The 15114-nt window shown below is 40.4% G+C and overlaps 1 protein-coding gene across 1 annotated transcript; it reads right to left on the reverse strand.

Annotated features, from left to right (window-relative positions):
- Nucleotides 1-900: 900 nt before the first annotated feature.
- tspan36 (tetraspanin 36) lies at nt 901-14187 on the reverse strand. The gene is made up of 7 exons (XM_072575117.1): nt 13980-14187; nt 9951-10142; nt 6438-6512; nt 5485-5580; nt 5191-5340; nt 2945-3028; nt 901-2109 (listed from the first exon to the last, which is right to left on the reverse strand). The coding sequence occupies exons 1-7, from the start codon at nt 14037-14039 to the stop codon at nt 2023-2025; spliced, it is 744 nt and encodes a 247-aa protein (XP_072431218.1). The 5' UTR covers nt 14040-14187; the 3' UTR covers nt 901-2022.
- Nucleotides 14188-15114: the final 927 nt, after the last annotated feature.

Genomic DNA, 15114 nt, shown 5'->3' on the forward strand with positions numbered 1-15114 from the left:
GTATGGTATCAAGGATACCCATTGATTCCAGTTCTTGGGTATCAGGTGCAAGCTTGCATTGGTTAGAGTTATAGCTGACAAAAAAAAAAGATGACTGGTTACTGGAGCTCAGTCATTTCAGTAGCAGTTCCTCAGGTGTCCTAGGCCCAACCATCTTCAGCTGCTCCAACAACCTTCCCACCATTAAGATCAAAAGTGAAATCATTTGACTGATGACATGTAGTGGCAAACACTGCAGTCAACTGCCTAAAGATGTTATAGAGGACCTGCCAGGAAGGTAAATTTATGATAGCAGCACCCTGCCCCCCCCCCCCCCCCCCCCCCCCCAGAGAGTGTGTGAGTACAAGCTCCACACAGCCAGACATCATGGTGGAATGGAAACCCAGTTCCTGGTGCTGGGAGGCAGTAGTTCACGGTAGCTCACCCCTATCCTCAAGGGCAACACAGGAACAGACAAACACTAGACAGCCAGTGATTGATGTCCAGCATGGAACAAACCCTTCAGTCCAACTTTTCCATGATCAGATATGGTAAACTAATCTAGTTTCATTTGCTAGCATTTGGTCCATATTCATAAGAGGCAGCTGTATGGGTAAAATATTCTAATTTTACAAACCCCCACTTCCTCTGGCAACTCATTCTATAGACACCACCTTGAGAAATCTCAAGTGAAAGTAACTACAATTTGATTAGCCTCAAGCAGAGCAAGCTCAAACCATGTTACTAATCTATACAAGGATGGATATAATGTAACTACAATATCAAGTTTCCCCAATAAATGGGATTCTCTTCACCTCTGGAGGACTTTTGTTCAGTTAACTGCAGTCATGGTCCTAGAAACAAGTCAGGTTGTGCATTACTCTGGTGTTATTAATTAAATAAAAAGCAAAGAAAGCCAAGTACACAAAACATTAAGTCATTTATTCAGAGAAGCACTAAAATCATAATTAGTTGGCAAAATGCTTTTACAAAGCTGTTTACTACAATTACTTATTTTACATTGTTTTTCTGTAACTGACAGCCTAGTTAAATTGAGCAGATTTAAACTTACAAGCTTTGCACTTGAATCTTGGTCAGTCTCAGTGGAATGAAGGATTGATTCAGTTGCTAATTAGCATCAATCTGTGACAAAACTGAGATATTCAGGAGTTAAAATGAATGGAGTGAATAGATGGCATGCAAATGCAATCTCTTCCACCACCAATTCTGAAGTATTGATTTAGATTTTCTTAATATTCAAGATCACTATTGCAATCAGACCTTGCATCTATTCAGACCAAGAAGTGACAATTGGCTATAACAGCACATTTAAGATACCAGTTAAAGAGAAAGCAAATTCATTTTGAAGAGGATGCACAGATTTAATGCAGCCATTTGTGTATTAACACTGCAGCTGACAACTTAAATTAGCTATTCAGATCACATTTAGTTATAGCTAAAAAAGTGAAAACACATGCAAGCATGGTTAATTTCAAAAGAAATCCCACTTCTGTTCAAAGATTAAATTCTTACTGCAATTACTTGTGCAGAGAGAACAAGGTTTGTTGTTTAAAGCCAAAGTGGCTACAGTATTTACAGAGTGCAATAAAATCCCAGATATAAACAGATTCACATGGTGGTCAAGACCAAGTCCACTTGTGCAGGAAATCGTCGTTCATTAATCCAAACAAAGTGGTTCAATCCCTAGTTTTCACACCTCCACCCTAGAGAAATTCAGTTTGCTCAATCCAAAAAAAAAACAGCATTTAACAATTTCAAATGATTCAGAAGCATGTACATTAGTTGTAATTCATGTTAAATTGCAACACAAAGCCACAAAAGCAAAGTTAAAAGGGGAGAAAGATATTCTAGCAGTCATAACCTGCACAGAATGTTCATTGCAAAGTACACACTTCAGAGACTGGGTAGATGTTAGTGTGGTGATAGCTTCCATTTTATGCAGAAATACCAAAGTTTCCAGTTTGGTGGGTCTGAACAATAGAGTGCAAGGTTTCACCAAGTTCTTAAAGCTGGAGATTTTCTTCATGCATATATTCCAGAAGGAAGTGGTTGGTAATCCATCTGTTTTTGTCTGCAGCCAATCACACAAATGCTGATCATTCCAAAAAACTGGTGAAAAATTAGGGATGAAATTTAGTCTTAGTGTCTGGTTTAAGCATATAGGAACAAGCAATGGCAACAAAACTACAAACATTACTACCAGAGGAGAATAAAATCACTTGTGATTGGGGAGAAGTAATTTTTATCAGCCACCATGCTAGAATGCTCCTCCTGAGAGATTGACAGGTTGTATTAGAGGCAAATAGCAGCTGGCTAATCCAATATTCCAAGGCCATTGTCAACAAATTGGAATTTCAGAAGCCCTTTGAAAAATTTCCTAATTCTTGAATTGTCAAGATGAAGGTGGCCTTTTGGCAGTAGATTAGAGGGCTGGTGTAGTAACTAAAAGAAACTGACTGGTATTTGCTGTGAATTAGGACCATACATACAGTCACTTGTCAGCTAGTATTTCTCCTCCAAAAAAAGGCTTGGTGCTGCAATAGTGTCCCATCTCTGGGTGTCTCACTAGGGGAGTCATAACATTGTAACCAGCTTGGTCAAACTTTCCCTCCATAAAAAAGGGGGTCAGGTCACTTTAAAGAGTACATTGTGATAGACAGATTGCAGCAACCACCTTTGATTGCTGTCTGCTCACGGTTAGAGGGCCTTCAATTGCTCTTTGCCTTAAAATAGAGTCCACCCATTCAACTAAACAGGACAGTAAGGTAATCAAGTGATCTAAAACTGACCAGTTACAATGGAATCAAAAAGTCAGTTGTATTTTCTTCTTGAATACTCAAGCTATGTTAAATCAACTCTTCCTAAGCTATTATCTTGATGGCCAACCACAGTCAGATTTTATTTCAAGAGCAAAAAGCTGGATTCAAAAATGAAAATTCAGTACCTTGATTATGGCAAATCCCAGAATAACTATCATGGCATAACTCAGAATGGATTCAAGGCCAGTCTCCAACTTCATCTCACATCCCTGTTTAAACAAAATGTTATTTTTCAAGAATAACTCTAATGTACACTAGTTGAAAAGTGACAGTCTTAGTCATTGAAACTGCAGTCACTGAAGAAACTTCTAGACTGCACAAAAAAGTTTTCACCCAATGCCTGGGTTAAAATTAGTTTTCCCTAGCAAGTAACTGTCATCTCATTTGTAGAGAGAGTAGTGAGAAAATGTCACCAAATCAAACACTGGTTTGAGTGGAGCACTGATTCAAATCCTACCATTTTATGAGGCAAAACATGAAATTCAATTTAAGCTCCAAAAATTGAAAAGTCAATGGATACTTACCATCCTTTGTCAGCTCTACATGCAGCTCCATGAGGCCAGAAGGCAGTTAAGAGCCAGCCACAATGGTGAAGTGGCCAAGCAAGCCAGTTTAAACAATTGCTGCCATTGACAATGCCTATGTTTTAAAAATCTTTAAACTCTCACCTACAGCTTCAAAAGAAATCTAGTTTGCTTTTCTCCCACAAGTGAGGACGGTGTTTGACCCCAAGCCAGATCAGATGTTTCAGGATGTCTAAAGGCATTAAAATTCATTTTTAAAAGAAAGACTTTGTTCCCTTAAAAAGAGCAAGTCTTCCAACCATTAAAAGTCTGGACATATTTTAAAAGCGGAAATGTCAAAGCATTTAGTTTTAAATTTCTTCTCCCAAAGCCAGGGAGAGTAAGATTTTTTTCTTGTAAGTTAGAAATGAAGCTCATTTAATGCAACATGGAATATTTTAATCAAAATGACTCAAGTAGAATTCCTCAATTCGCAAGTGAAAATCTGCACTGTGGTTACATTTGGAATGAGCTGCCAGAGGTGGTGGTGGCAGCAGCTTCAATTACACCAGAGCATCTAGATAGGTTTAGATGGATATAGCCAGTGATAGCTTTATTTAGGATATTGGTCAGCATGGACTGGTGGAGCATGGAAACAGACCCTTTGGTCCATCTTGAATGAAGTGAGATCAAGCATCATTAACAATGGATTAAATACAACCTCTTAAAATAGCAATTCCAGTGTTGGGGGTGACCCCAAAAATAGTTATATACACCTCAACCCCTCTGCTGTTGAGACTGTAACATTACACATTTAGTCAAAACAACAATTGCTGCACAGCAATGACTGGGGAAATTTGAGGATAAAACACAGGGTGAATTACTGATTGCAATATTAACAAGTGTCTCTGCTGACTTGCAGGAAATTTGAGTCTTAGCTTACAGCTAGATTGCCAGAAAATACATTGGCTCCTATTATTCAGAGGAATTTATACTTTCACCCCCTATTCAGGGATCAATAGGAACATTGTAGTTGGAATTGGACTACTCTCCAACAGTTTAAAAAAATTCACACCAGATCTGGACTGTATTGTTTCTGGAGTGAGGTGATGGGATCATTGCATCTTGAATGGCTGGGGCTGTCTTATGGACATTAACTGATGTAAAGATTTTGGTGTAAAGGAAGACTATTACCTTTCATCAGGGAGAGCTTTGACATGGCTCTGCAAGCCCTGTGGAGGTGAAGCATCTTAAAAATTCCCCAGAAAATTTGTACTGAATAAGATTGTTGTTTGTACAGAATGTGGTGCAGTTGCAATGTGTGTAAGATTTTCAAGAAAAAATCTGAAGGTTTTCACTGCTGTCCTCTACCAAACTTAGTCACTTGAAAGTTGACTTTCCAGTAATTCAGTACTGGAACACTACCTGCAAATGCTCAGGTTTGGTGTAGTTTATGAACTGAACTTGAGGTAGAAAGGCTACTATGAAATATCAGTTAGATGTTGGACATTGGGTAGATTCAGTATTGAAAACTATTTAAGAGGAACATTCACTACCACAAGTATAGGAATACAGGAAACTGCATGACCAGATTAAAACTACAATTCACTCATTAAGAATGATTCTTCAACCTCCTCTTATCCTATTATTTGAATCACTAACTCAGCATAGAAAGCCATGAATTAGGACAGCTACAATTCTTGCTAATAGACTATGTTCAAGAGCATATGCTTGAAACATCTCTCCTGGTCCTCATATGCTGCCTGACCAGCTGTGCTTTTCTAGTACCACTGAGAATGTTGCAGATAACCTCAAGTTATTTAAAAACAGGCAAAAGTGGAAGTATTAAAATGATCATGAATCCATACTGCTGTATTGAGGAGCTCAGGATGACTTGGGCTTCCTGTGCAGTTGGAGAATTGATGTTTGCAGCAGCTGAGTGGGTAAGTCTGGTTGCCCTTGATGAACCAATTAGTAGTATTCCAATAGGTGTAGTTTTTCAACCCACAGCATGCCATCTAAAAAGAAAAAAAAGTCAATTTCCAAATGCAGAGCATCAATACAGATTTGACTTAAAACCAATCATGCTGTAGAGGAATTTGCTTGCTGGGTTGGCCCCAGTGACACCTCTAAAAATCAAGCACTAAACATGTTAAGCTTACCTGTTCCTGCAAGTAGTTCACAGTCTTGCTCTCAGCATTCTTGCCATCATATTTTGAAAAGACAGTAGTCATAGTTGAATCCACACCTTCATGCATCTACAGGAAATGGCACTGAGAACTATTAGTCTGTCTCAAATTGGAGACCATTCACACAATTCCACCCAAAAATCTCAAAACTAAGAACAGAATAAGCCAGTCAGTCATGAACTGGGGATCCCACAGTTGAATTATAGTGATAATTTTGGAATATTTAATACTCAAGATTAGTTTTCAGAATGTCACTGGGGAGGAAGTTACATTTCAATACTGTCTGGAATTGTGGTACTGCAGCAACTGTTCTGTAGAGTTTGCTGGTAGTTAAGTACTCAGGCAGGCACTGGAGGAACAGCAACCAAACAGGATCCGGAGGAGTGAGAAGTCAATATTTTAGGTTTAACCCTTCAGGATGGGGGTAGGTGAGCTGCAGGTAAGGGGTTGGCAGAGGTGGGGATGGTGTGGACAGGCAGAGGGTACAACCTGGTTGGTCAAATGGGAGGAATAAATTTGGTTGGTGGCTAGGAAGGGAGTCAGGGAAAAGGGAAGGTTATTTGAAATTGGAGAACTCAAATGCTGAGTCTTTTGGGTTGTAAGCTGCCTAGACAGAAGATGTTGTTCCTCCTTTGCAGTTTGGTTCATTGGGGCAAGGGATGAGGCCAAGTATGATCATGTCAGAAAAGGAATGGGAAGGGGAATTGGTGGTCTACTTGGTAGTGGGCCTGGCAGAGACCCTTGGCAAACCACACCTTAAGTTTGGTCTTGCTGATATGGTCCAAAGTTTACACTGACTCTACAGCAATGTTTCCCTCAAGAAACCCATTTAGAAGAGAGTCAATTTAACTAATCAAGCCTCAATGAAAAAAAGTGGAGGGTGGAGACATTTAGCACAAGGAAAAAATATCAGTTGAATAAAGTACCTTTCCTCTGTAGACAATTCCCAGAACAAAGGCAGACACTTCAGCAGCAAAGGTGATCAACAGTACAATCATAAACTAAGAAAGAAAAGATGTTTATTATAACACTGAACACCATCCAGCTTTACATTTAGTCAAATATTAAAAGCTTCCAAGAGAAGAACAGATAAGAGGGATCAGAACTGTGTCACCTTAAAAAAACCACAAACAAGTGGACAGTTAAGCCTCATCCACTGATGAAATCTGGGTAGAGCTCAATAGGAGACGATGCAGTTACAGATAGGAGTGTAACATAGGCATCTCAGTTACCAAGGCATAGAGGAACAAATATGTAGGCAACAACAGGGTTATCATAGTGACTGACTAACTTCCAATATTGGCAGAGTCTCCTTTAGAGAGGCTTAAATGGGGCAGAATGTATTAAGTACATCTGTAATGTAGAAAGATTAGTGGGAATCTCTGGACATTAAAGGGTAAACTGCAACAGACAGAACATGCTGGAAGTGGTGGGGATGACCTTCCTGCAGGTCAGTGGATGACTTCTACTCCAATTAGACAGTCATTTGCTACTACTCCCCTACTATCAAGTTAAGAATCATTCAATCTCTTCCATTCAGAAATGCTTTTATAACCATCCCCCAAAGCTAGATACATCACACCTGTCATCTTAGGGAAATCAATGAGTCAGAAATAGTCTGCATAATGATTCCCCAAGATTAGGGCATTTATGTTTATTATCTCATCCTACTATTGTACCTGGGGTAACATGTGATTGTAAGCGAGTGGCTGGGGATCATGAGTGGCATGTGACAAGGGAGTAGCCAGAGTATGAGCATTTCTAAAGGGGATGAGTTCTCTTTATGGGGCCTGACTTGACTTCACACACCCGAGGCATATCAAAGAGAGTTACCTAGCATGTATAGGCTTTAAATACACTTGTAACAATTTGTGCGCAAGCCGCATCTTGTGTAAAACCTCAGCAAGAGCCAACACCCAAGAGGGTTTCTCGAAACAGCATGTGGATAGTCTAAAAAGGAGATGCCATACTGGACTGGTTTTGGCTAATGAGTCTGGCCAGGTGACTGACCTTTGTGCATTTTGGCACCAGAGATCACAACTCCTTAAGTAACTATGGGTAAGGATAAGTCAGGACCTTATGTTAAGGTACTAAATGGAGGGCAAATTATGTCTCTATTAGGCATAAGCTAGGGTGTTAATTGGGAGTTGTTGCTATCAGGCAAGCCCACATTTGACATTTGGGAATTGTTTAATGTCCTGATTACAGTTCAGTAGCATGTTCCAGTAGAGAGGAAGTATAAGGATGGCCAGGTAAGGGGCCCTTTGATAAAAAAGGGAAAAAACAGCCTATGCAAGGTTTAAGCAGCTAAACTGACAGGGCCAATGGAAAAATAAAGCAGAAAACAAACAAGCAGGGAATTAGGAGAACAAAAAAGGGACTAAAGTTACCTGGGCAAGTAGGGTTAAGGAGAATCCCAAACCATTCCAGGAGAGGATAGGACCAAGGTTAAGGAGAGAACCAGTACTTGGTAGCAGAGTAATAGGCAATCCTAAATGAGTGCTTTTCAGTTTTCACAGGGGGAGAGGTAGGATGAGGGTACAGCATGCTAATAGGCTAGGGCATTGAAAAGCAAAAAAAGTGTTTGATGTCTTGAAGAGCACTAACATAGTTAAGTCCCCAGGGCCTGACCATATCTACCACCCCAGGTAGGGGCAAGAGGAAATTGTTGGGGCCTTGACCAAGATTTTTGTGTCCTCATTAGGAGATATCCCAGAGGACTGGGATCTAATGTTTCTGTTCAAGAGACTAGGGATAAGCTAGAAAACTGCCTAGCTGTGAGTCTCACATTGGCGTTTGGAAATCTGTTAGAGCAGTCTTAGGGAGAGGATTTGTGCAGGGCAGATCATGTCTTGGTAACTCAATTGACTTCAACTGGTGACAGGTGATTGGAGGAAGGGTAATGATGTTGTCTAGAGGGATTTTAAAAAGGCCCCTTGTGGTAGGCTCATCCAGAACATGAGGTGCATGGATTCAGAATTGGTTTGTCCACAGAAGGCAGTGGGTATAAGCTTGTTTTTCCTAAGCTGAGGCCTGACACTGTGTCCCACAGGGATCCTTACTGGGACCTCAGCTGTGAGATGTTAGTTGTTTTTATAAAATAAATGACTTGAATAAAGAGGTAGACAGCTTAGTAAGCTTGCAGATAATATGAAGATCTGCAAAGACTACAGCAGGATATGAATCAGTTGAAAAAATGAGCAGAGAAGTAGCAATTGGAGTTTAATCCAGTTAAGGTGCTGCACTTTGGGAGACCAAATGTTAGGGAAAGTGTACAGTTAGTGGCAGGACCCTGAACAGTAGGGTACAGCAGGATCTTTGAGTTCAAGACCATAGCTCCCTGAAAGTGGCCACACAAGTAGATAAGGTGATAAAGGTAGTGTATGGCATGCTTGCCTTTATTGTACTCTATTCCCTAACCAAAAAGGGAATGTCATGTCTCAGTTCTGTTAAACTTGTTAGGCCACTTTTATTACATTCAATGTAAGTTGCTACATTGAAAAAGGATGGGGAGGCTTGGAGAGAGAGAGAGAGTACAGACAAGGATTACCAGGATGCTGCCCTGACTAGAGGGCATGAGCAGAAAGGAAAGACCATTCTCTGCAGTGGCAGAGGCATTTGCTAGCAGTCTATCACAATGCAGAGGTAAGGCTGACTGTTAGAATCCTCCACTCCACCAAGAGTTGAGATGTTTAGAACTAGGGTGCATGTGTTTAAGGTGGGGGGGGGGGGGGGGGAAGAAGAAGAGTTCAAAAGGAGATGTGAGGGACATGTTTCTCAATCCTAAAAAACTAAGTGTGACAGGAGTCCAGAATGTGCTGTCAGGGGTAGAGGAGACCTAGATAATTACATGAATATTCAAGTAGAGGGATATGTACCAAAAGCAGGGAGAAGAGAACAGCTTAATTTGGAATCATGTTTGGCATAGTAGCATGGGCTAGTGGGCCCATTCTTGTGCTGTACTGTTGTGTTCTATATGGGTTCCACTGTGGGAACAAACAGCCCATTGGTATTAAAGAAAGGGAAGACTACATATGCTAGAGAAATCAGTTTAAAAAGTGGCACTGGAAAAGCACAGTAAGGCAGGCAGCATCTGAGGAGCAGGACAGTTAGTGCTCTTTATGAAGGGCTAATGCCTGAAACATTATGGGAGAGGGGGCTAAGAGGGTATGCCTCCAACTTAGTACCACCACCTTGAACTATATCTTACTTCCCACCCATCTGCACCTCACTTTGTTATCTTCCCCCACCCCCTTATTCAAAATTGCAGGGAGTGACACAACAAACTGATACCCTTAAATTCAGCTTGGTACTAGACAGATGATAGCTAGCAAGCTGGAATGTTCTAATTCTGCCTTTAGAAAAAAATCCAGAATGTAAAACCCAGTAGTACAAGAAAAACCCTTCATGACAAAGAATCAAGTCCTAGCAGAACTCACCAATCCCAATCCAAAGCGAGATTCCCTCAGAGTTGAGCAGCATCCAATAACACCAATAACAAACATTACAAGGGCTATGGCAATGATCGCCAAAGCTGGTAACACAACATATCTATCCTGAAAGAAGTTGGTGTAGTTTCTATAGGTGGATAGCAAGATGGCTCCCACATAGGTTAGAACAGCCCCTGCAGCCTGAAAGAGAAAGATTGCAGTTAAACACAAGAGGTAAAATTGCACCACTCAAGTTACAATTGTAGCTATGTATTCACTGGTCAGCAAACCATTGTATGACTCAACAAACTGGAGCTTTAATAAATGCTTGGACTTGGGATGACAGGAGACAAAAGGCAGCTGCCATGACATGGTTAAGCATGTACATTACATGTTACCTGAAATAGTCAGTAGGGCTGCCAACTGATTAAATTGATATTGGGAGGTAGTCATCGTGGATCCACCTACACTCCAGAAATTAGTCAGCCAAGATTCTCAAACTGCTTTGCAGAACAAGGCAGGAAAAAAGATTTCAAAGAACACAAAAAGAAACCCATGATGTTTCAAGGTTTACATAGGACCTGGAATACTATGAACACAATCTTAGTTTGCAACTCTACTAGAGGGAGTTCACAAACACTGAAAACAAGATGCTGTGCAGATGGATGGTGGTCATTTCTTGGATGATGCCACTGGTCACATGACATCACAGGGGTCAGTAAAAGCAAACAGTTCTAGTAGCCACGAAAGATTTGGCTCCTCAAAATGGAGGAAAATATTGATATAGGGGTGATGTTCCTGGGTTTGTTGGTACAAGTGTCAACTAATCTTTCAAAAGAATGCAGATTGTGTTCACAGTAATATCAAAAACCTAACTGATGTTTGAAATGTGGTCTTAGTGTATCTGGTGCCCTTTTAACCTAAAAAAGGGACAAGTGTGATGTGGGCCTCAAAAGTGAGGAGGACTTAGTGTGTTTTGTCCTAGTAGAGGATAAATCTTGTCTTAAAGAGAACTTTAACTGCATTCAACCATAGCACTCAATCTGCAAGTGTATGTTTGCTTTCCTTTTGTACTTTGGTTTGAGCATTATGACTCAGTTTCTACCAAAAAGAAACTGGAATAGTTTCCGAGTGGTTCTATGGCTGGATCATGGCAAACAAATTAAAGATGACGCCATTTAAAGTGCAGTTACTAAGAAAACCTTGGGGAGGATTCATGAACAGGAACCATGGAAATTGTGACATTCTCTTGTCTAGAGTTTCCTCATATGGGCCCCATTAGCAATACAAACCATCCAACAAGGATTTTACATTATGGCATTGCCTAGTTTAGATTTTTCTAAACAAACTAGAGATTTAAAAATGCCTGTGCATCTGAAATTCAGACACGGAGACAGCAATGGGCTGGTGGTATTATCACTGGCATGTTAATCCCAGACCCAGATAATGTTTGGTGAAGCCAGGTTTGAATTCCACCAGGGCAGAAATTTGAATTCAATAAAGAGGAATTAGGAATCTAGAGACCATGAATCTATTGATTATCAGAACAATATCTGGTTCACTAATGTCTTTTAGTGAAAGGAAATAGACATCCTTACCTAGTCCGACCCACAGCAATGTGATTGACTATCTTGGATACATTGGGAATGGACAATAAATGCTGGCCTGGCCAGCAACACTTATCCTGTTAATGATTAAAAAACATACTAAAAGCACAGGGTGTAAGTTACCACAATTGAACTTAAATTTGGCAATTGAATTGCAGAATCAGTGAAACAAAGGCTTATAGCAACCAGAAAAAAAAATTCAGTTTAGTTAAGCCTCAATTCAGCTATTACCTGATTAATGATTGAATTTAATTACAACTTCAAACCAGTCTGTTTGACAAAGTGTCTAGGGCTCATGCAGTGTTCTTCAAAGTTCTGCTGAAGATTCCTGGAATTGTAGTTTTCTCTTCCAAGTTGTGGTGTGACATTTCATCCCCAATATTACACTTCAGGGCTCAAGTCTATATCTTGCAGTTCTTGTTACTGCAAGTGTTGCCTGTCCTGCAGTTTATCCCTTTACCCCAGGGCAACTAATACTGTCTGAAGGAATGCCCATTTGTCACAAAGCAGCATGTTATCAAGAAATCTTACCTCCTCTAAGAGAACTTGTTTATGTTCCTTTGACTCTTTCCCAGGGATGGGAAATTGCTGGTTGCTCTGCATTCCTTTCTATAGGGTTTCTCCTTGTCCCTTTTATCTCAAGAATTTGAGAAAGTTATTGCCAGTTCTTTCACCCATGAAGTTAAAGCGCTGAAGTTTAACTAGTCAGATTTCATCATTCAAATCCTGGTCAGGATTTGAAATTATGGACAGGTTAGCAAAAGGGACATTAGAGTCAAATTGTGAACATTTCTTGAGAAGTAGTTTCCATTTACAGTTAGAAAGGTTGGACTGGTGCCAATATGTAAACAAGTTCCCCTACTGCGACCATTTCAATAAGTCTTGATTTAAAAACACTGGGCCTTACGCTAGAAATGGTGGCTTGGAAGTGTGTGGAGAGGAAAAAAAAGGGAAACATGCAAGCCATTGTTGCCATGGCCAGATTAGTTAGAGCTTCACCTCAGTGAAGCAGCCTAAGATTTGTTTCTAAGGCTATATAGAATTAAGACAAAAGTCTCATTTGTCTTAAGTTCAGATAATTGAAGGCAGTGTTGGCAAGAATTCCAATTTGGGTTTAGGCAATTGATCAATCAAGTGTGATGATTTTAGGAGTATTAATTTCAAACATGAATTTGAGTGCCCATTGGCCAATAGGTAGTTACTTTGCAAGACTGATTAAAGATTCAATATACCCTAAGTAGTGTTTAGTTATATCCATATTCAGGATTATATACCAAAACTTACCACAAGCAATAGGCACCACTGCAACTGGAATGCTGCACTAGCCTCCAACATTACATCTGGATTCAAGTGTAGTTTGGGAAATATATAGTTTGGAAAATGTAGTTACCATGTTCCTGAAGGGCTATCAGTTTGGTTTAATGGCTCAAAAGGAGAGGTTAAACAAACTTTGTTCCTGCTAGAACAGAGAACAAAGTATACAAAAAAGAAATTGAGGCATAGATAGGGTGGATAGGTAGTCTTTTGTCTTGTCAAAAGATAGGGCATAGGTTTAAATGTGGGGAGGGGGAAGGTAAAGTTGTAGCTGATACTATATAAACAGCATTTAGATAGACATGGAGAGAAGGATATAGACCATGTGCAGATAGATGGGATTACCCGAGAATATCATCATCATGGTCAATACACGTGATAAAATAGGCTGAAGAACCAGTATGTTCCACTGACTTCAAAGTTAGCCGGTTAAAAGGACACGGGGAAGTTGTGGCATCATAGTGTACCTGGCCCAGAGGAGATAATCTGGGTTCAAGGCTCGTTTGCTTTGTCGCCCGAGGTGCGGCCACAGTCATTTTCCCGGATGCGGGTGGAGCACAAGAGAACGCTTTACTGTAGCGCCATTAAAAACGGGCCAAATTAAGTTATAGAACATTACAGCGCAGTACAGGCCCTTCGGCCCTCGATGTTGTGCCGCCCTGTCACACCAATCTGAAGCCAGTCCCACCTACACTATTCCATGTATGTCCTGTCCAATGACGACTTTAATGCACTTAAAAGTTGTTTGGAGGGAGGAAATTGGTTGTACATTCCAGCATTAAAAAAGTTAGCAAAATATTCACTGCATACTCCCCACGAAAGAACAGCAGAGCTTGAAAGCTAAAGTATTAGACCTACATTTTAAGTTATGAGTCGAACCAGTACGTGTTCGTAAGTTTCTTTGTTAAGGGACGTCGTCGATAGTACATGACAAAAAAAAAATCTAAACTAGGTATTGAATAAGGGTTTAGGATAAGTTACAGCTAACCGCACTTTGGTAAGGGAGTCCGGGAAAACGATCTTCCAAAACACCCTCAGTCGAAAATTACACTTTTGCTGGAGCCACAAACTTGACTACATTTGTTCAAAACAAAGAGGCTAATTAAAATAAACTCACCCAGAAAATAAGGCTCAGGAGAAGTAAAACACTTTTGGAGGTTAACACGCCACAATCCATGATGGCTGTGAACAAGTTACTGGAGTAAATCCAAGCACTAAAAACTTGCCAAGCTGACTAAACTTTGCGCACTGACAGGGTTTTTGGAGTACTGCGAACCCCTTTATCCTGTTTGCCCGGAAGCTCCTCTCTCTCTCTCTCTCTCAGCACCTGACAACTAGTTCACATGTAATGACATAAGCTGCACATGACTAATGATCCCCGGTTACTGAGACCGGTTTCCACTGCGGCGGGGTCCTAGCGCTCTCCAGAGTAAACTTAAGAAATAATTCACTCCCATTCACTCGTTGTTTGCTGTTCCTACGGCTGTTGGTTCTTCCACACTGCTGTAATCTTTGACATTTGACTTTAGAGGAGCTCCATGCGCACTGTCAGTCTACCAAAGTGGCTATTCTTTACGTCTGACTCCATACAATGAGCCTCTGCAGGGTATTATTTGTCAAAGGCTTTACATTAAAAGTCATCATTGCATCACAGCCATGTAAAAGTGTCTCATAGCCATGTCAGCCAAGTAATAGTGTCACTCCAGTGTGATGGGAAAACAATCTATGGCTGCTGCTGAGCTCCTTGACTTGTCTTGCCATAGCAGTTTCTCAAATGTGAATCCAGAGTGTCACCATGTTTATTCCACCTTAGGCAGCATCATTAGATAAAGCACATTCTTTGCTCACTTGACATGTACACATCGTCTCTTTCCAACATGGACAGAAAATACAGGACACCCATGAGAAATAAGAATCTGAGATGATATTTCTCTCCAGAGCTCAGAATGTTCAAACAAATTTGAAGCACTCAGACAGACTGAAAACAAATCTGGGATTTTCTGTGGCATAGCACCACATCAAGACAATATCCATTGGACCATTGAAAGAGCTGACAAAATCCTTTAAAATCATTACACAACTCAGTGAACCATGAGTTTATTTAGCCTCTACTCTAGATAACAACCAAATGGGAACCATCTTTGCACAAGATTCCAATATGAGCATCAGTCTAGGTCCTACCTGAAACCATTGCAATTTCCACATCATTATCTCACTTAAATTTTCAATGTTTTTTTTGTCAAGGACTAATA

Source organism: Chiloscyllium punctatum, chromosome 1 (assembly GCF_047496795.1).
Source record: "Chiloscyllium punctatum isolate Juve2018m chromosome 1, sChiPun1.3, whole genome shotgun sequence".
Taxonomy (NCBI): domain Eukaryota; kingdom Metazoa; phylum Chordata; class Chondrichthyes; order Orectolobiformes; family Hemiscylliidae; genus Chiloscyllium; species Chiloscyllium punctatum.

Coding starts and splice junctions, on each gene's coding strand:
- tspan36 (XM_072575117.1), bottom strand. CDS start 14,039: ATGGATTGTGGCGTGTTAACCTCCAAAAGTGTTTTACTTCTCCTGAGC. Junction 6,513..9,950: donor CTCGCTTTGGATTGGGATTG/GTGAGTTCTGCT, acceptor TTTCTTTCTTAG/TTTATGATTGTACTGTTGAT. Junction 2,110..2,944: donor TGGGATTTGCCATAATCAAG/GTACTGAATTTT, acceptor ATTTTTCACCAG/TTTTTTGGAATGATCAGCAT.